Here is a 22,091-nt window from a genome sequence, read left to right on the forward strand (position 1 = left end):
ATTTGCTCAGTTTTAAACCAAATCGATTAATCTACCAGTAAAAGGGATTAATTGAATCAAGAACAAACGAAATGTAGCCTGAACCAAAGCGCAGATTTTCAAAATAATTTTGTTTGCTTTAGACTTGCGCTCACGATAGTTGATCGGCAAAACTATGTAAACATAATTAATTCAATTTTTACAAATTATGGTCTTGAAAAATGTAAACAGAAGAGCGAGGCAAATTTGGGTTCGCCGAAGATTAATTACTCTGGCAAAATATCTGACTTTGATAAAAGTATCTTGAGAAACAATATCGTAATGAGATTAATGATATAGTAGATCGAACCAAATAAAATTAGCTTTTTTAGTGTACAAAATGTCAAGTTTTCTTAAAAGATCTTGAAAAGAAAATCGTTTTTTCTAACAAAAACATAATATTTGCAGAACTTTTGAGCGGCCAGTCATCTGTAAAGGCGACGTGTCGTATGAGTAATATTTAAATTGTCCCATTTGGCACTGCTGCAGCATTCCCCTGCCCAAAAGGCGGGCAGGTTAACATTTATAACTGCAAATATATGCATGAAGAATAAACACAGCGCAGAAGACCGAAGATAAGATGTGTAAATTGTTTAATGAACAAACAGGCATACGGAACAAAAACGATAACAAAAGCTAAGCAAACAAATAACGCACGGAATCCGACTCCGACTGGAATAGAAAATGGGAGCAGGCGGCAGGAAGGGAGCCAAAGGAAATGTTAGTTCGGAGCAGAACAAGCGTGAAATAATCACATTAACTAACACACAACCTAAAAGCAGAAGGCGACGCTCGACAGTCAACACTTGCCCGGACGACAACAAACAAGCCCACCCCGGCAGCCCAGAAGGAAGGACAGACTTCTGGCCAGAGCCAAGTGCCAGTGTCTCGGCAGGAGGCGGATCTGAAGGCAATGCCAACTGTGACACTTCAGACGATTCCAGTCAAGTGCAAGGAGCAGGCAGCTGGGAGCTGGTCACAAACTGCGCCAGCTCAAATGGAAATTCAATGGTAAAAAGCCAGCAAAATCAAATATAGCAAATTACGTATTCGCATTTTCTAAAAGCATTTGAACTTTGATCTTCATTTTTGTTAAATGAGTGTCAACAAAATCCAACAGAAAGAAGATACTTTTTCCTAAGTTAACGCGAGCTCTGAGCTTGGCTAAGCATATTTATTGTCCAAGTTGCCTAACTTAATAACACAAACAAAGGGGAGAAGACACGTGCATGCCAAGCAAATATTTGCTTATTTCAGTTGGCCTTGCCAGGGCTATTATTGGGTGAAAAGAAATGTCTGAAATTTGAAGAAAAAAACATGGCCCGGGCAACGCTGGATCATAATGGCTAATAGTATATGTACAGTTGTGGTAAAAAAATATAACGACCTTCAGTAGCAATGTTTTCAAAGCGTCTAATTACACTTGTTAAATTTTAGAACTAACGAACGCATTAAAAACGTGCATAGAGGGTATACTGGTTTTGTGCAAGCGTATGTAACAGGCAGAAGAATACTTCGCCAAGTTTCAGCCTATTTAAACGTTTTTTAAGCCTATCTATGTTAGACAATATAGAGTCGTGGAGCTCGAGATAGGACGGGTAGATTTCAATTTTTCACGCGCGGAAAATGGGTGGAAAGGTCGTACCACAAAAGCAAAACGTGTACCAGATGCATTTTAACTTTTCACGAGTGGAATATAAGTGAAAAATGTTTGTCTAAAATGTGAAACAGTTCCGCTCTTATATTAAACATACTACTTATTAATATGCTTCCAAAAGTTTTTGAAAAAAGGTCTGGAAATTGTAGTTCCTGTTTTGCATAAACGGATTGTCAATCTTGATTCTAACTTTGGTACTTTGCTGTTTTCATTTCTTTCAATCGAGATGATTGACCTTTATGTCAACTTTTCTTAAAAGCGAGCTGCGAAAAGCAGGTTCAATGAGCCCATGACTCATCGCATCGTTACATTCATACATAATATGTGTATGTTATATAAGTGTATATATGTAGTGAATTCTACACACGTATTTATTCGGCTTAGGCGCGTTCGCCTCGGAGGCCTTTTGGAGCCCATTATGACGACGATGCCTGTTGATGGGCTCTGGCGCCTCGAGTCTCAACTGTTTTGATGACCTAATTGTGTCTGCGAAACCACCCTGTTGCTTTAACGAACACGCACAGATATGTTCGCATATATATAAATACATACACACATATATATATATATATATATATATATATATATATATATAGATGAATACATATGTATAAATAGGGCGTTATATGTGCCGGTTATGCGAATGTATTGTAAAGAAAGTTCTTATGAAAGTGAGTACAACTTGACCTTTAACCGTTCGAATGCTGTTTGTAAACAACTTCATTTAGTTATCAAACACTGAATCGACTTACAATCAGCAATAATAATATGTAATATATACATATTATGTAGCCAGCTGTTAGGCGCGATTTTATCTAATCATTCAGTCATAGCAGGGCATTCAAAAGTGGAAACATTTTAGTTTCTGTTCGGCGTTTGAGCGCGTTGGAAGTGCCGCGGAGCATAAAGAATTTTTTGCATAAACAAATATATATATATATATACATTTATATATATATATATATACAGACGCATACGGGTATATATATAGAAATGGATCTACGGCTGAGTGTATCCGACAAATTCAAGTTGGCCGCAAAGTAAGTGGGGAGTGGGACGTGTCTAAAAGTTTTGTGGCAATCAGTATTCAGACAATAGATGAGTATCTGCCCATGGAAGTGCTTAGTCGTTTTGGCGCAGCTCAATTATTATTGGAGTATTCGAATATAGATAAGATATCGTATTCGGTAATCCAGCTTTAACACTCCACCGTAGAGCTCATTACATATGGCGAATCTAATGACAACGCACTGAATCCATAAACATCTTTTATTTGCATTTCAAATAGGGAATGCAATAAAAGAGATTTGTCAAATTGTAATTAACTGCCATCGTTGCCCGTGCCAAGTGTATTTGGTTTATTCACGTTTCTTGCACATGGTAAAAATAAAGTGTAGATTTTCAAAAATAAATCTGAGGCTGCGTGCAAATGTGTCTAAAAGGCAAAAGGAAATATATATACCCGATTACATTACTACATACATTATGTAGTCTTGAACAGGACAATCAACTCACTCGGGTTGGCCACATTCGCCTGCTCAATCGTCTCTGTTAAAACTAAAGATTGCAAATCCAATTGTATACCATAGGAAATAGAAGGAGTTCATAATTTTTCTGTTCAATATCGCCTCTTTCAACAGTATCGATAAATATCGATTTTCAGCCATGGCATAACTTTAAAGTTATAAGAGCTAGACATAAATATGAATATTACTATCTGGATACCAAAACCAGTTTCTCTATAAATAAAATTGCAAAAATTACAAAATGTTTGTAACGGCAGGTTGAAACTGGGTTTAGGGTATTTCTTAGTTGTTCAGGGTATCTCCTAGTTCCAGATACAGCACTTTTAATACTTGTAATATTATATCGCACATTTAGCAAGACATATTTTACAGAACAGGGATATCGAACAGAGCACTCACGCAATAAGGGCATGTTTCCTAGTATTCAATAGTTGTAGTAGCAAAGTTTCTCCAGAATATGAATTGCAGTATTTCTATAGTTCCCCGTAATTTACTTTGGTTATTTTATGAAGGTTGTAACGAGTAACGAGGAGCACATAAAAACCGCATTTAACGGCGTAATTATTCGGTTGTGGTCACAGTATTTCCCATAATTTTTACCTATTAATATTGGATGATTAATGTTTTGGTATATATATAAATATAGCTATATATTAAAGCACATCCACATGATAATAGCTCAAAAATTGTATGTCAAATCAGGGAACATTCCACGAATGGGATAAATAGGTGGAAGCAAGTGTCTTTTTACAACACTAAAATATATCTCATATGGAACCCACAATATTGTGACATTCTTAATCTAAATTCTTTTAGACAATCAAATTCAAATATCTATATCTTTCTTCTAGGGCCATTGGGCATAAGGTTGTGCAGTACCGACTGAGCACCGGCCGTACCAAAGTGCTGGAAACGAAATGTGGCAAAGTGAAGGGCATGGAGCGCAAGACCTTCTATGATGGGGAGTCCTACTATTCCTTTGAGGGCATACCCTTTGGTCAGCCACCGGTGGGCGAGCTACGTTTCCGGGCGCCACAGCCGGCTAAGCCCTGGCAGGGGGTAAGGGACTGCACCTACGCTCGAGCGCAGCCCATGCAGAAGAACGTAATAACGAATAAGGTCGAGGGATCTGAGGACTGTTTGTTCCTGAACGTGTACGTGAAGCGTCTGGAGTCACCACGTCCGCTGCCAGTTATGGTCTGGATCCATGGTGGCGGCTTTCAAATAGGCGGTGCCGTGCGGGACATCTACGGGCCGGACTACTTCATGAAGCACGACGTACTGCTGGTCACCTTTAATTATCGCGTGGGCGCGCTTGGCTTCCTGAGCCTTAAAGAACGCGAACTGCAGATACCCGGCAATGCAGGCCTCAAGGATCAGGTACTGGCACTGCGCTGGGTTCGCGAACACATAGCCAGCTTCAATGGGGATGCGGACAACATCACGCTGATGGGCGAGAGTGCTGGCGGCGTGTCGGTACACATCCTTATGCACACGGAACAGACGCGGGGCCTCTTTCATCGCGCCATTGTGCAGTCGGCGTCCGCGCTGTGCGAATGGGCCACCCAGCCGGATAGCGGCTGGGCCCAGCGGCTGGCCAGTCGCCTTGGCTACAAGGGCGACGCGGACAATGAGAAGCAGCTGATGAAGTTTCTTAGAGCAGCATCTGGTAGCCAGCTGGCGCAGTACTGCAATGCGATTGTCACCCAGGAGGAGGAGCGAAATTACGAGATAATTGCCTTCGGGCCAGTCGTGGAGACATATGTGGGCGAGGACTGCGTGGTGCCGCGGCCGCATCTCGAGCAACTGGCCAGCGCGTGGGGCAACGAGCTGCCGCTTATCATTGGCGGCACTTCCTTCGAGGGCCTGTTCAGCTACCAGACAACATTGCAGGATCCGGAGCACATGCTCAGTGCCTTCGAGGCTCTCATACCGCGAACCGTGCGCGAGGCCGTCGACGCCAACGAGCTGGCCGAGCAGCTGCGTCGCCTCAAGCTGGCCTACTTCGATGATGCGGACCGTGCCAAAATGGAGCTGTTCGAGTGCTTGCGCCTGCTGAGCGTGAAGAATTTCTGGCATGGCATTCATCGTGCGCTGCTCGCCCGGGCTGCCTATGCGCCAGCCACGCCCACCTACTTGTATCGCTTCGACATGGACTCGCCGCACTACAATCATTACCGCACCCTGAAGTGCGGTCGACATGTGCGGGGCGTGTGCCACGCAGATGACCTCGCCTACATGTTCCACACGCTGCTGTCCACCAAACTGGACAGAGCCTCGCCCGAGTACCGCACCATAGAGCGACTCATCGGCATGTGGACCTCGTTCGCCACGACTGGCAACCCCAACTGCCCGCAAATAGAGCCAACCCAGTGGGAGCCCCTGCGACCGGGCGGATCTGAGCTCTGCCTCAATATCAGTGAACAGCTGGAGTTTATGCCGCTGCCGGAGAGCAAGGAGTTCGTGGTATGGGACAGCTTCTATACGAGAGAGAGTTTATACTAACGAAGCTAATGAAGCTGATCGAACTCTCAACTAGTTCACTTTAAGCTTGCTTTATGTCCTTGTTGTAAAGTCTGTACTATTTATTAATCTCGTCAGGATGAGCAAGATGATTGCGTGTCGTCTCAACGTACAAAAAAAAATGACCTAAAAGTATTTCTGCAATCTGTAGGTAAAATATTCCTATAAGTATTATTCTACCATCTTTTCTCTTACTCATTTTGTGCCTTGCGCTTTAATTTGTTGAGCTTTTGCTTATTTATGTGCTATAATCTCTATAATTAATCTTTTTTTATCATAAACAATATTGTGTTATGCCATGTCAAATGTAATTAGTGATTAAGGCTTTGCTTTACAAATCTCTCACATAAACTAAAAATAATGAAATATATTTATAAAATATTTGCTGCTTAATTTATACAAATATTCCGGTTTAATATCTGCATTCGATTGTTTTACCAAAGAAGACATGGCTTTTTTTCCTATTAAATTGCCAGTGAAGCTGGTACTACATATCGTGGGATTAGCTAAACACTCTTTGAAAAGTTAAAAATATATAAAAAAAAATATTCCTTTTGTAATATTAGTAATATGCAAGATACATTTGATTTCGAATGTATTCAGAATTGACCTTTCGCTTGAAACGAAATAACTCAAGAATTTAATGTTTGAACAAGAGAGAGCACAATTTTCTCGCAGTGCCGGCTGGCTCTGAAATACATCAAATATGTTTACCATTTAGAACAAAAACAAAACATCTGTTAAACCTGTTGGCATAGACACAGATAGACAGATAAACATTGAAACGGACAAAGATGCGATACAACTTTCGGATATAATATATAAAAAGATGTATTTATTTTTACATGTTCACATTTATTCACATGTTTCAACTTATCTCCGATTATTGACACATCTTCTACACACACCTCGCGGTATAATTAAGTATACGCCAATTAAGCACATATTTCCCAAATGAATGTACAGGGTATCTCATAGCTAACTGATTGTCTTATTTTCTAGCTCATTTGTTTAACCAGTTCAAACCGCTTCTTCGCTGCGGCTCTTTGGCAAACTGACAAAAATTCCTGAACGCGGGTCATTGTTGTCATTCTCATAATTCGCTATTATTTTGACTATTCAGAATAGTTTCAAATAAATGCAATTGGCTTGACAAATTACTTACCAAGAGCACTGCAAGCTAATTAAATGGAAACCTAAATGAAAATTTTTTGGTGAAATATGCAAGGAATGCGAGCAAAAGAATTGAGAGCATTTTCAGGCTTGTGTTTAATCTCATTTGAATCAATCGAGACATAAATACAAAATAGACGAGCCAACATAAACATCGGTCGAGAACAAAATGGCCATGATATTTCCATGGCATTTATAAACACAAGCAAACATAAAATTGTACAGCAATTGCTATTTTTGTTGTTGAATACTAGAAGAAATTATCCGGCATTTCCCGGGTTTGATAACTAGTGAGTAATTCACGCCAACAAGTGAAAGCCTCTAGTTTAATTTAATCAGAATTCATTCTTTGTGAGATCTGAGAAATTTGCTCTTCCACTTTTCATAATATTCTTTGATATAAAATAGGCAGTAAATTAACCAAAACTTCAATTAACATGGGAAAAAAGTCAGAGCAAGTCGCGAAAGTCCAATAAAAACAAATAAAAATAATTATTACTTTTGCTGTAATAAACGTAATTTGTGAAAACAACAAATGTAAATCCTGTTGTAAATGCAGATATTTTAAATATCTTTATTTGAATGCGCTTGTTAGACTAAAGGGTATCTTGTAGTCGAGCTAACCATACATTCATTTAATTTTGGCCTGTTATTTTATTTATTCACAATTGAATTAGGCGAGAAAAACATCGAAAGAAAAAACCTTGACGCTGAATCGAAATCGATTTAAATTCGTTTAAATTGGATTCGGTTTTTGCTCGGAACTCGGAACTCTTTAAAGATGAGCATAAATAATTAAATGCTTTTTCGCACTTTTCGCTTGCCAGCTGAATGGAAATTTGCGTACGTCATGCGATTGATGAGACACCCCCCCCCCCCCCCTACACGGTCATCCCATAAACAGACAGGGGGAGGGGCTGGCTGTCTGACTGGCGGGTCGGTTTGTTTGGCTTGGCGCCAAAATTTGCGTTTGAATTGCGCTGCTTTACTGGGTTAAATTTAATTAATTTGTCTCGTTGCCAGGCCCGTCGTTGATTTTCAATGTTTGATTATTTATTCATTTTGCATTTCTCTGAATAGGCCGGCGTTGCGGCGCGCCTCACCCCGCTCCGCCCCGCCGCAGCACCCACTTCACACTCTCCGCAGCAGTCGCCGCACTGCAGCATTTGCAATTTTATTGCATTTATTTATTTATTATTTCATGCGCATTTTTTTTTTTTTGTGTTTTGTGTTTGTTTTATTCGCGCATTTGTGTGTGTGTGTGTGCGTCTCTGAAATTTACACAATTCCAATTAATGGCATTTAATTATTTATCCGGCATTTTGCACATTGTATTCGCCCAGTTCCAGCGGCAGATTTGAATTTTACATTTTTATGGCATGTTGCAAAAATTTTGCGCTTTGAATATAAATTACAAATGAAATGCCAATAGATTGAGGGAAAGGCAACAGAGAGGTCTGATAAGAATACACGTTTTAACTGGAATTTGTTCTAGTCAGGCGAGAGGGAAAAACCTCTGAGATTAGATTCAAACCCCGCTTTGAATCTAAATCTCAGAGGCTTATCCCCAAATTTTGAAAAAACCAAAAAAGAGGCATTTAATTTAGCCTGATTTAATGTACATTAATTCGTTTAGGTTTTCTTTAAAGCTGCGTAAAAAAATATATAACTTTCATTTATGTAATCTAGATGCAAATTAATGTCTAAATCTGAATATCAATGTCTAGCGGAAGTTTCCCTTGCTTTGCTTGAAACAAGTTATTTGCAACAATTGTTAAATATCTGTTTTAGACTTTTAGAACAGAACTCCATGCTTATGTTGGATAGATATTTTTAGATATCTTTAAATTCGATCGAGTTTAAAGTTGGAGTTAAAGTATTCCTCAAATTAGAGTTTCGTGGTGCGCTCTTCAAAAATCGTATAAATAGTTGTTCATCTTTCAATAGAAGATAATAGTTTATACATATAATTAAATAATTTAAAAATTTAAATGATGTGCAGACGAAAATTAAATAAAAGCTTCTGTGAAAAAAGAAATAGAAACAGAAAATGTTTCATTCGATTTTTTTTTATAATTTTCATTATCTCAATAATTTAATTCTTCCCCATTGTTAAATTCTTTATATTCTTTTGTCATAAAATTTGTTCGTCAAATTTGCACACAAATTTAAATAAAGATTGTTAATTTGAATATGAATGATATTTAAGCTTTCGGCTTGGTGAATCATTATTAAAATGCTCGAGTAAGTTCTAAAAATATAACTAACAAAATCTAATTTGTAATTGCAGCGCTCTTCTTTTTTTATTTCATCGCGTCTGGATGTTTTTTTTGCCAAACCTTATCAACGAATGTGAGGAAAATACTGAGTCGAAGCACCAAAAATACAATTCACACACAGAAATAACAGCAAAATAAAGCGCACACACACAGACTGAAAAGAAGAAGGCAAATAAACGCGGAAAGCTATTAAAATTTAATCAGAAACACAAGCCGACCCTGCGGTCAAAATTCCCACCAGAGACGCAGTCATGTGGCGGCAATGATAATTCTCTCGGACTCTATCGCCGGGACGAGCTCTGTGGCCGACTCCAATGTCGACCCCACTGATTAATAGTCTGCGGATTGGCACAGCACCCGGGGTCAGTACGCGGCGCCTTCCCCAGCCATCCCCAGCCATGCCCAGCCGTCCGCAGCATCCCATCATCATCATCAGCACAGTTTACACTCATCCACATCCTCATATTCGCGGCGGCAGCAATTTGTTTATTTTGATTCGTGTGACGCGAAAACGTTTCTCGTACATTTTGTTGCCCAAATGTTTTTCTCTCTCTTTTTTTTCGCGTTTAGTCGCCAACGAGCTGAGCTACCCCACCTCGCCCCAGCCAGTGCGCCGACTGCACCGCCCAATCCACACAGATGTTCATCTACCCATTTAATATTTAATTCATATAAATTTTGTTGTCGTAATCTACTTAGCATTATTTATATGCAGTTGAATGATATTAAAACATTTACGAGTTGCTCATACATTTATATATGTGCGACTAGCAGATACCCAGTAAATTTGAACACATCATCCGAGTTTATATTGTGGGGATATTATAGAAAAGAGAAGCAGGAGGAGAAGTTTGACGATTTTTTTCACTAACATCGCGAGAAATGTTCGATTGGCAATGAAAATGCCCGTGCAGAAAGAAGTATATTCTTCATATATAAATCGCACATCAACAGTTGATAATTTCCAATGAGGCTTACCTGATGGGCGTTCCACTGTTGTATGAGATCCTCGTAGCAGGGCATGCAGGCCTGGATCATGCCACGGGGATCCTTTGGGCGAGAGCGGGCGGGGCGCGGATGCTGCTCGTTGAAGAGCGGAAAGTAAGCCACCGGCTGACCGAGCCTGGACTCCTTTGGCTTGACGGTGCTTAGTTCGACTAGGCTGCCGCGACGTTGCTCATCGCCGCACACGTAGCAGACTTCCGTGATGGAGTTCTTATCCGGCATGGACAGATCCAGAATGCCCACCTCGGTCGAGGAGGAAGAGCTGCCCGGCTGACTACGGGACGTGGGCGTGGTCACAGGAGTGGGCGTCGCTGTTGGCGTTACATTCACATTGGACGAATTGCGCAGATCAAGCACCGTGGCATTATCATCCTCCAGGCTGGGCGGCTGCGTAGCCAGCGGCATTGCCGTACCCATGCCACCCAGGCTGGGCAGGCCACTGTATGGATTCCCTTTATAGTGGGACTGAGGCTCACCCGAGACAGCGGCCACTTGCTGCAGCATGTGATAGGCGGCCGTTTGCTGCTGCAGCTGTTGGTACTGCGCGGGCTGGTACTGTGCCGGCGACTGGGGCGGTGGTGGCTGATAGTTGTGCTGACCCAGCTTAAACTTGTGCTGCGCAAAGTTGGAGCTGGGGCCAAGCGATGTGCGAGCAGGCGGCTCGCTGGGCGGACGCGACAACGGGGATGGCAGCTGCATATCCCGCGACTGCGGCTGGCTCAGGTATTTGTGGTTACTGTAGCCCTGACTGTGGCTAGTGGGCGTAGCGTTGCGAGGATAGTAGTCCGGCGAGGCGTTCCTTGAGGTACTATGGTGCTGCAGCTGCTGGGGCGAGGCAACCGATGGTGCGCCCACCGCGTAATGCCTGCTCAGGGCATATGGATCCAGTGAAGGCGCAGCGGCGGCGCTGTGCAGCTCAGCGAGTCCGTTCTGGCTGAGATGCTCGGCACTGAGGCCCAGCATTTGGGCCGCGTACTCGCTCTGGGTGGCCACGTCTGCTCCAATGTAGCCCTTGCCATCGACTCGCTTCATGTGGTAAATGCGCTGCAGCAGCGGCTTTTTCTGACGTTCGTACGCCTCCCACTGCTCGTGCAGTGAGCGAAAGCACAGCATGCAGGCCATCACGTACATCTGATTGGCTGTCACGGCCGGCACTCCCTGGGGCGGCTCATGCCGTTCCAGAAACGGAAAGTGTGCCTCGCTCGGCCGCTCCGGATTGGCGCGCACGCGCAACGCCTCGTAGCTGCCATGCCCGCCACACACAAAGCAAACGGACGCGGTCATGTGCTCCGGCGGAGCCGAGGCACGGCCCGTCGACTTGACAGGCCCTGTACTGTAGTATTGCTGCATATGATAGCCTCCAACCGGCGACGGCATCAGCTCCGAAGCGGCCACGTGCTGATTGTGCCCCTGCGGCAGTGATTGTGGTTGTGGTTGTGGTATTGCTGTTGGCTCCGATTGCAGTGGCGCGCTGCTGCCACGGAGTTCATTTTTAATGTAAGCTTTCGCCTTTTCCATAATATTCAGCTGGAATTAAAGAGATTTATAAATTTCGATTAGATGTTTATCAAAATTCTAATAAAATCCATTTTTGTATACCCAGAACCCATTGAAAATAGGTAAATGTGTTAATTTTATTTACTGTCGTGCTCTTTGGGCGGAGTAAGGGGCGATGTTTCGTGGTAAGTCTTGAGGGAGCATAGAATCGAAATCGACCTAAAAGAAAAGATGAATCTATGTCTCCAACAAACAACTTATGTAGGAAAACAACACTGAGCAAAGTCCTTCTTTTCAATAGCGATGGAAACTTAAGAATGCTGCTGGAGTACGATGGCAACAGAAGATTTGTGTCTCATTGTATATAACAATATAAAGATTGAAGCAGAGTATACGTTGCAATGGAATATTGCCAATTGTATAACTGACAAGATGGGGTCTTGTACCAATGGTTGTACCGATCAGCTCTAAAGGTGCGCCGGGCAATCTGTGCCACTCGCTCAATGACAACCATTGTCGATTTTGATCCTCAAACCAAACTGATGTGATAAGAGGCTAGCACCACTGTTAACAGCATCCCTTCGAGTGCATAGTATACTCTCCAATTCCCATACAATATGTCTTTGGGAGTGTAGGCCGACGCAAAGGGCATTTTGTTGCGGCACATCCTCACCTATCACTGGTTCTATTTTGACCATTTTATTGCAGGTGCAGTTCAGTCTTGTTAATGCTATTCCTTCTCCTAGCTCAGTGGAATTTCAGCTATGCTGTCGTTCCAGCCTGCCTGTATGCTCTACACGGATCGCTTGACTTTGTTGTTTTGTGTTTGTGTATGTGTATATGTATGTGCATATGTAAGTCCAAGCCGAGGTAACCAGGTTAGTCTGGCATTGAAATAGACTTCACTTTAGACTACAAAAAGTTGACTTGCATGAAGTTTCAATCTAAAAACATTATATCACTAGAATCTTTTACCACATACAGAAACAAACAAACAAAAACTTAAAACTAATAATACGAATATATTCAAAATAATTCATATTGTCCACGATGAAGCGCATACACGTTGAAAGCTCAGCTCCAAAGTACCAAAGTGGCAAGTGGTCCTGGGACAAGAAACATGAATCATTGCACTTTGAGCAACATTTCGATTTGGAGGACGCAAATGAACGCTACATTGATACAAATGGATACAAGTTTCTTCGTACGCTCAATCAAGAGGAAGAATTGATCTTTCGACAGGTGTTTGTCCGGCCCAATACCTCATACGACCCGGACACGGTGGTGATCAACGATGTTCGCAATTTGGTATTCTTCTTAATGCCAAAACAGTTTCTATCAATGAATTTTATAGAATTTATGCACAAGCCTTCAGTCCATAGACTGTTGCATGCCTTAATTATTTACTTTGAATATTTTTTGCGGTTAGTCGAATTTGTGCTGATCCGTCGGGATGAGATAGCTGGCGATATGGCCCAGATGCAAAGCGAGCAGACGAACGAAATGAAGCGAATATGGTCTTCCTACTTGAGTCAGTATCGCATGTTAACAGCTAGAAATTACTGCGCAATCTTACTGGGAGCAGGAGATATGAAAAAATATTACCATACGAAAGAGATCGTTAATATATCTTCTACGATCAAGGACCGATATTTTCATGAGCAGTTTTTGGCTGTCGCCACTCAGATCGTTTGGATATCGAGTCACAGAAGGGCTTATTACGTAATTGAAATGGAAATGAACCGACTTTTTCGATCTGACTATTTCATATTGAATCGAAAAGAATATCCGAGTTTTACACCCGCGGAAAAAAGTTTGCTCTATGGACGTAACAATAAGTTGGTCAACTATCGATACCAAAGTTCCCCGTTGGTTCAGGAGCTTAAAAATGTTGCCGACCAGGACATGCCTATCCTATGGATTGGTGAGCGCAAGTATCGTGGCTCGGATCCCCGCATTGCCGAGCTCGAGCTTGAGTATATGGTGCCCGGGCCACAGTTGCGAATGATCGATATAGCACACGGCATTTTGGGTCACCCAAGGCTGTTGTATAACACGCTCCTCTCGTTGGACTGGCCTTCGGTACGCTATCACAATTTTTCATCAGCGCACGACCCCTATTACATTATGCGCCAGCCGAATCTGCGCATACCCAACATTGATGAGGCGGAGGTGCGTAAAAGTTCTCGGAATCTGGAGCATTACTACAAGGTATTTCGCATCTATGAATCTGCCCGCCGCAATATCCTTCTTAATTGGTCAAATCGGGAAAAGATAAAAAACTACTATCTCAGTGGCGGAGTTTTACGCAATATTATTATGCGTTGCGAGAAGCAATTGGAAGACGATGAAGATAGACCTGAAGTATCTGAGATTGTTTCCGATTTCTTGGAAATGATGGCCAGGCTACGTAAAAAGAAAGTCCCAGTTATGGGAGACGCGACCACCGCGGAAGCGTCTCGTCCTTCTAACTCACAGTACGTGAAAATTGGCGCCGAATATTTTTTCATAGAGCCAGACGAACGAAAACGACGTATTGTTCCGATATAATTTTGCCTCCAATTTTACGATTTGGGGTCGAATTCGCTTCGATGTTTCCTATGAGACTGTACGAACTTTATAAACCTAGCCCTTACACAAAACTAAATTAAATTCTTACGGTGAATCTACAACATTTGTATTTTTAAAAAATGTATTTCCTATGAATGAGATTTCAAGATATTAAAAGGCCCAACATAGGAACTCAATGTGTACGTGTTTCTATAAATTTTGGTCCAATGGTAATTTTGCGGTTATTTTCTGTTTACTCGTCTTCAAAGATCCTTGTGAGAAATAATTTAAGACATGTTCAACACTTTGTTTTCGCGAATAGATAGAAAATACATTTTGAAGCGTTTTATAGGCGAAGTTTCTGGTTCTAATTCACAGCCAAGTATTTTTAAGAAAATTCGCAAAATTTAATTTGATACTAATTTTTAAATGTCTATGTTGTGCTTAACTCATTGGCTTGCTGCTCAAGAGATGCTCAACTCGATACTTTTTCGCAAAATTATCGGTTCGCTGCGAATGGCATTAGACGAGGTACTTATACCCATTAGACTATAATGAACTTAGTTATTCTTCTACAAATATGATGTGTGCTGGTTATAAGAAATCGGTTATGTGTTTATCTCTATATATAAAACTGTTTGTCCTGACTGATTGGTAATTGTGGAAAAATCTCGAAAGACGAAACTTGTTTTCAAATATCTTTGTGCAAGCTCATTTCAGGGCCGGGTGTCTCCATTACTGCTTGATGGAAATGGGGGTCAAACATTTTTCGGGCTCAAATTCATTTGAGACGTGTTTTACAGTTTCCGCAGTATCAAGACGAAAAACAGTTCTATGCAAGTTAATTGTTTACCATCCGTTCGGCTTCAAAATCCTGTTCAGAGATCTTTGTGAAAATTAATTTGAGACATTTTTCACATTTTTCGCAAAATCCACCCTTTTTGAATGAGAAACGCAAAGGACAAAGTTTTGGATGCAACTTGATTTGCAGAAATCTTTAAGAAAATTCATTTGACGTGTTTTGGAAAATGATTTTTGGTGGCAGCTTTAAATCGTCCAATCGGCCTCAAACTTATATTCAAAGCCCTCGAAAATAATTTAATGAATCACAGCCACAAATACATCCAAAAGTTGTATGAAAGCTTTTTATTCAAATGCGATCTTCTTGCATGATGAATGCGGGTCAATATATGTAATTTTTGTAGCAGAAAACTTACCACAGCCAAGGCCGGGTAGTACCCGCTAGCTATATAATAAACAGATTAGTTAAGGTAAATGAAGCATTTTCAATATTGTTCCTTCGACCTCGGTTCTTGTGTTTATTATTCGTTGGAATTATCGAAAGTCTGTACAATCTATCGATCGAAGTTAACTTGCCTGAAACGTCAATCTACAACTATAATCTCTCCAAAACATATCACCAAACAGAGAAACAAACAAGCAAAAAACTTAAACAATACGCAATATCGTATCAAATATACTATATATTCGTGAATATTATCATTGTCTATGATGAAGCGCATACACGTTGAAAGCTCCGCTCCAAAGTACCAAAGTGGCAAATGGTCCTGGGACAAGAAACATGAATCATTGCACTTTGAGCAATATTTCGAAACGGAGGACACAAATGAACGCTACATTAATACAAATGGATACAAGTTTCTTCGTACGCTCAATCAAGAGGAAGAAATGATCTTTCGACAGGTGTTTGTCCGCCCCGATACCTCTTACGACGCGGACACGGTGGTGATCAACGATGTTCGCGATTTGGTATTCTTTTTAATGCCGAAAGAGTTTTTGCACATTAAGTTTCTTCAGTTTATGCACCATCCTTTAGTTCATAGACTATTGCATGGTTTAATTATCTACTTTGAATATTTTCTGCGTTTGGTAGAATTTGTGCTGATCCGTCGGGATGAGATAGCTGGCGATATGGCCAATTTGCAAAGCGAGCAGACGAACGAAATGAAGCGAATATGGTCTTCCTATTTGAGCCAGTATCGCATTCTAGTGGCTCGAGATTACAGCACAATCATAACGGGTGACGGTGATTTCAAAAAGTTTTACCATACGAAAGAAAACGTCAATATATCTTTTACGATGAAGGACCGATTTTTTCACGAGCAGTTTCTTGCTGTCGCCACTCAGATCGTTTGGATCACGATGCAAAGGAGGGCTTACTACGTAATTGAGATGGAAATGAACCGACTTTTTCGATCTGAACATTTCATATTGAATCGGCAGGAGTATCTGAAGTTCACTCCCGCAGAGCGAGGTTTGCTCTATGGACGCAACAATAAGTTGGTCAACTTTCAGAATCAGACCTCACCATTAATCCAAGAGCTCAAAAATATTGCCGATGAGAATATGCCTATCCTATGGATTGGTGTGCGCAAATATCGTGGCTCGGATCCCCGCATTGCCGAGCTCGAGCTTGAGTATATGGTGCCCGGGCCACAGTTGCGAATGATCGATATAGCACACGGCATTTTGGGTCACCCAAGGCGGTTGTATAACACGCTCCTCTCGTTGGACTGGCCTTCGGTGCGCTATTCCAACTTTACTTCAGATCACGACCCCTATCACATGGTACGCCAGCCGAATCTGCGCATACCCAACATTGATGAGGCGGAGGTGCGCAAAAGGTCGCAGAGCCTGGATATGTTCTACAAGGTTTATCGTATTTACGAGCCAACGAGACGTGAAACGCTCGTGAACTGGTCCAAACGCGAAAAGATAATAAACTATTATCAGAGTGGTGGAGTTTTACAAAATGTACATACGCGTTGTGAGAAACAATTGGTAATCGATGACAAACGGCCCGACATTAAGCAGGTTGTTAGCAACTTCTTGGATGTCATGCAAAAGCTTCGAAAGCCAAAAAACTGAGTTTCGCAAAATATGTGAGATTGGATCAAGAAAATCCCTCTGTGTACAGAGATGATCTTATGCCAAAACGCGTTCACATTACTTTAAATGCTTTTGCACCTTAAATTTGAATTCACTTGAAATATATATTTTTCTGATTTTATTCAACCGTAATTTTACTTTAATCCAGTCACGTGTGCTCGACTGGGGCATACCCTTAACCTTCTGCACGCAATGCTTAACAATTTTTTTACTTATTACTTCCCCCATTTCATGCATATTAAAAAAAAACCAATACAAACAAGCTTCTTCCCCGGCGATATGGAACTTCTAGCCACATGTTTTGTGTAATTACTTCTGTGTTTAACCGATATTGTTGAAATTTTCTGCAGTAGATTTTATTGTGTTATAGAATAATCGCATATTCGGAAGGGAGACAGCATTAAAATTGTGACAGGTAGTTCCAATTGTTGAATTTATTTGAGGGAAAGTGCAGAGAAGTTGTGAGGAATAATACGATAACTATTAAACAAATATGTGTATATATCTCCAAACTTTATCAATTGAGAATCTAAGAGTTCAATCTATTCCAACTCGTCACTTGAAAATTCCTTGAATCTTTTATAGGACTTCCCCCATTTCATGCATATTCAATTCAAAAGATTATTTTTAAGCATGTGCACACAAAGTTATATGCAAATTTGTAGGTCAAATACACATAGTTTTTGCCTGCCGAATTAGTTTTAGCTTTTTGTTACATCAGCTTAAAGGCAACTCCAGTCAAAGCAACTATTTACTAAGGGCAAGCTGAAGCGGAAGAAGAGATTGCTAAATGAGAACAGCACACAATTGCTTAGCATATTGGGGATTTGTTTTGCGTAGATATAATCATACGAATTAGCACCATCCAAATCTGGATCCCACCCAAAGTTTGCCCCAGTTGAGTCAATGGACAACAGAGCGTTGCGAAATGTTTACAATACCTAGTATATTTGACTATTAATAGCCAGAATAATCTGGATTTTCATGGTACAGTCCTCTTGAATTGAACACTAACAAGATCTTCGTGACTGGACAGAGGTATTAACAGGCCCGAATTGATTGTTTGTTATTTATTTGGGCTGCGGGCTTTCCTGCCCAACTCCGGCGGCGTTTACGTGCAATCTTTTGCTTTTTGCGTTATCAAAGTCGAAACTCAGGCCACATACGTCATTCATAAATACGTCTGAGTGTGCGATACATATTAATGAAACAAATGCGCAAAATGAAAATAAAGAAAGAATCGTGAAAACAAAAACAAAGCTCTCAGAAACACGAAGCAACGTCCGAGCAATCGTTGAATCCCATTACAAATACAAATAAAAGCTTCCCGCATCGATGGCAAAGATCACGATCGCAGATCAACGCAATATATATGGGTTATCGGCACTCTGATGAAATAGGTTATCGTTGCCGGCAATCGTTCGAATAACGAGCAACAAATTTTATTTTTAACGCTCTAAATTCAAGTATTATTGACTTGACGAAAGATCATGAGCATGAACACATCTTATATATGTATATATATGTATATATATACATGCAAATGCGGCTAACTTACAAGCTGATTAAACGAATTCACTAAACACAGCTAAAAATATTTAAAAAAAAAAATTGTTTAGATCAAATAAAACGAGAGTAGTGTAATCGGAAATGACTGACTAGGAAGTAGCCTTAAGGCAATCATAACTTAGTGACTATCTAAAAGTTCTTCTCACTACCTGAATTTTAGATCAAAAATTGAAGTCCCAATTTCGTTCTTATATTAAGCATTTTCTTAATTTTATATCTATGCCTCCTTGGCAGATATGGATTTGATTGAAGTTCCAGGCTCAAACTTTAATTTTCCAGGATCTTCATGAAAATGCCTTAAGAATGTATTCAAAAAACCTGCCCGATCGGAAATGTTCGCATGCTCAAATATTAACTAATTGATTGAGGTTAACCTGTGAATTAATTTAATTAAAAATAGAGTATATTATGGACAAGCAGCCAGAAGAGCAGAACACATAATGCTGCAACAGCTAATTACATTGCTTTATTTATTTATTTTGAATTTTCCAACAATTTCAAAGCTGTAAATGTACAACTTTCGCCCAGCTACATAAAGTTAATGCAAACATCAGCAACAAAAACAACAACACTAAAAAAACAACAAATTTGCGCAATCCTCGCTTGGCCCCAACGTCATCGATGTGCAGCAAGCTTGCCCATGTTTCAATTATAATTTTATTTTTCTTTTTCTTTTATCGACTTTTTAGAATTCTATGCAGTGCCAAGTTTTGGCGGGCAGCATTGGAATGGGTTGGAGCCACCTTTGGCTAGTAAAAGAAGTATGCCACATTACTATGCAGGCGCCTCAAACAGGGTATGCACGACTGAGCTAACTTTCACTGTTGAAAACTTTAAATATAATTATAATTGACTTTAAAAGATAAATGTTTTTCGGATTTATAGGGCGTGAAATAATACACAGAATATATAAGTAAGAATCGAATTGTAAACAATTTACTTTGCTAAAACATGTCTATTATGTTTTCCCCTGACTGTTCAGATAAGTAAACCTAATACTTGACAATTTAAATGTTGTACGTATATTAACCTTGTTAAATTTGTCAGTTTTAGTACAGTTGAAGTACTGCAGTCTTTATTTATTGAATATACCCACGACTATCAGTTACTATATTCATGGAGAACATATGTTGGAGTTCGCCGAGCCTGGCCTTAAGAGTTGGTCAATGTACTCGCTGTAAAATAAGCTAATTTTCTGTTACAATTTCATTTAAGTAGATTTATTGAACTATTTTAAAATCTTCTATATGTTCGAGGGTATTTCATCATCGACACAGCAAAGTAAACTACCCGGTTTTTTGCTCAGCAACCTTTTAAGAGGTTGTTGTTGTTGTTGTTGTTGCTGTTGTTGCTGTTGTTGTTGAAGGGAGCCGCGCTTCGGCAAGCACTTGAAGAGTGCTCGTTGTTGTTATTGTGCCGTGTCCTGCTGCTGCTGCTGCAGTTGTTTTAAAAACTTTTGCTGCACTCAAACATTTTTATGGCTCTCGTGTCCTTGTTGCATACAACGTGCCTGCCTCCGGCTGGGGCATGGCATACACACACACTCGCACACACCCAGAAACAAAGTTAAAACAAGTGAAATAGAAAACACGGCTTTAAGCGTCGAACGTAAACTTTAAGAAACGCGCCCGAAACAATCGCAAGTTCTCATTGCTTATCGCAGTTGTTCTTGACATTGTTTTTGTTATTTTCTCGAGTTTTCTAGTTCTTTGGAAAGGAGCACACAGCGGATGTTCCATAGCAGAGCAGCTAGAACAAAAACAAAGTTACTGAAACTTGCGCAAAAAGTTGTTGCTGTTGAAAACTTTTAACGCTTTTGGGAATTTGTTTCTCATCTTTACTCTTTCTTTTTTTTCCCCCCCCTTCCTTTTTTCGCACTGAACTGAGGTGCTTAAACTTTGCAATCTTCATTGTTCGTTTTTGTGCCAGTTCTTAGTGACTTTCTGCTAAAATGGGAAACTAAACGCAATAGCAAATAAAACTTTGTTTTTAAGAAAAATGTATTAAAAACAAGAACAAGTAAGAGTGTACAAATTGGCACTGACCGACCAAATACACTAAATGGAGTCAAGTCCCATCTTTCATACATATATTTATGGATTTTAGAAGTGTATATATATCAAACACTAAGAAAATCTTATCGATTTCAGGAACAAGCAGACGAACCTAGACCTGGGCTAGATCGACTTGGCCATAAATATACATATATATTGTTATGCAGTTGGACATGCCCTATTGATGCAATAGAATTTGGGCAACACCTTTTCAAATGCAACGATTACAGGGTAGCCTACAGTATTTAAAGTAATTTCATTTGGCAATTTGTTGTTGCGTTCGCCGTTTGAATAGCAGAATTGAATTTCAAAATTTGCATTGGCCAACACGAATAACACAAACTGCATATAAATCCTGGCCAACACAGCGTCGGCGGCGGCAACAAAACAACTGCAGGGGGGCAGGGACGAGAGGGGGGTTGGCATAAAATGGAATTTATTAAATAGCATTCCACGCAATAAACTCGGACAAAATAAAAAGGCTGGCAAAAATAACAGCAGCTACCCAAAACAAGAAAACCAAGAAGCGAGCAACGCAATAAGGGCGACGGGCAGCAGGAATATAAGAGTAAAAAAAGAAAGAAGAAAAAAAAACAAAATTCGTGCCTGCAATTTTATGGCAGGACGTTCGATGTCGGCTATGGACACGCATCCCGTCGCCAAAATCCCAACAATTTCCTCGAAACCCTTTGGACTACACTTTTTATACAAAAATAAAATGTTTGCGACTTTGAAAAACAAAGGCGAAATAAAAGATGAAAGATGTAAGAAAGGCAACGAATATGAAATACCCTTGGGTATCTATTGCCAAAGGCTAATATATCGAATACACGATCTATAGAATCTATATCTATGTTCGGAGATTATCAAGTTTACGTTACGAACTGCGTCAACCAATTATTAATAGCCTTTGTTAGGGTATTAAAAAAACAAAACGAGCAGAGCGCATCGCATTTTTTCCATTAACGACTGTCGCAACTGGACCCCTACGTCCCCATCATCGGTGCAACAATCTCTTGGACAGCTGGACAGCTCAGGCTGCCGAGCGCCAGGCTCCCAACGTTCGCCACGTTCCCAGCCAGGGTGAATTAATAACCGTTGTTGCTTTTAAAGTTCACCCGAAGCGACCGCAGCGGAACGGAAGGGACAGGAGGCGACGGGTGAGAGGAGGGGAACGGCACACGAGACGAGGCCCAGATGAATTGACATTTAATTATTGTGTAAATCATAATTTTGTTTTTTTTGTTCTTTCCATGTCGATTCCTGTTTTTTAAAACGCGCTCCGCACCGGGGACCAACCGCATTAAATACCCGTTTAAACGGCTTCGCA

The 22,091-nt window shown here is 40.6% G+C and overlaps 4 protein-coding genes across 8 annotated transcripts in view; 3 read left to right on the forward strand and 1 right to left on the reverse strand.

Moving 5' to 3' along the window:
* The window catches only part of LOC115761741 (protein enabled homolog), a 98,264-nt gene that overhangs the window by 73,738 nt on the left and 2,435 nt on the right, over positions 1-22,091 (reverse strand). For 3 of the 5 annotated variants that reach the window (XR_004017765.1, XM_030703666.1, XM_030703657.1), the window contains exon 1: positions 10,155-11,740. Coding sequence is in view for 4 of the 5 variants with exons in the window: in XM_030703666.1 (XP_030559526.1) it covers positions 10,155-11,699 (1,545 nt within the window). In the remaining variant the exon portion in view is untranslated. Of the gene's footprint in view, positions 1-10,154; positions 11,741-12,351; positions 12,559-22,091 lie in introns of those variants that run through there. The other 2 variants (XM_030703636.1, XM_030703645.1) reach the window with 2 other exon arrangements.
* On the forward strand, positions 2,646-5,920 carry LOC115761778 (esterase B1). Its single transcript, XM_030703715.1, has 2 exons — positions 2,646-2,715; positions 4,053-5,920. Exons 1-2 carry the CDS (start codon positions 2,669-2,671, stop codon positions 5,704-5,706), a joined length of 1,701 nt encoding a protein of 566 aa, XP_030559575.1. The 5' UTR covers positions 2,646-2,668; the 3' UTR covers positions 5,707-5,920.
* On the forward strand, positions 12,638-14,347 carry LOC115761788. Its single transcript, XM_030703725.1, has one exon. It carries the CDS (start codon positions 12,729-12,731, stop codon positions 14,226-14,228), a length of 1,500 nt encoding a protein of 499 aa, XP_030559585.1. The 5' UTR covers positions 12,638-12,728; the 3' UTR covers positions 14,229-14,347.
* On the forward strand, positions 15,623-17,236 carry LOC115761794. Its single transcript, XM_030703738.1, has one exon. It carries the CDS (start codon positions 15,738-15,740, stop codon positions 17,115-17,117), a length of 1,380 nt encoding a protein of 459 aa, XP_030559598.1. The 5' UTR covers positions 15,623-15,737; the 3' UTR covers positions 17,118-17,236.

Source organism: Drosophila novamexicana, unplaced genomic scaffold, assembly GCF_003285875.2.
Source record: "Drosophila novamexicana strain 15010-1031.04,08,12 unplaced genomic scaffold, DnovRS2.1 tig00000008-arrow-pilon, whole genome shotgun sequence".
NCBI classification, from domain to species: domain Eukaryota; kingdom Metazoa; phylum Arthropoda; class Insecta; order Diptera; family Drosophilidae; genus Drosophila; species Drosophila novamexicana.

Bases quoted from the DNA above. Each gene is read 5' to 3' on its own strand.
- LOC115761778 (XM_030703715.1), top strand. From the start codon at position 2,669: ATGGATCTACGGCTGAGTGTATCCGACAAATTCAAGTTGGCCGCAAA. The intron at 2,716-4,052 runs GTAAGTGGGGAG...TCTTTCTTCTAG, and splicing joins AAATTCAAGTTGGCCGCAAA to GGCCATTGGGCATAAGGTTG.
- LOC115761788 (XM_030703725.1), top strand. From the start codon at position 12,729: ATGAAGCGCATACACGTTGAAAGCTCAGCTCCAAAGTACCAAAGTGGC.
- LOC115761794 (XM_030703738.1), top strand. From the start codon at position 15,738: ATGATGAAGCGCATACACGTTGAAAGCTCCGCTCCAAAGTACCAAAGT.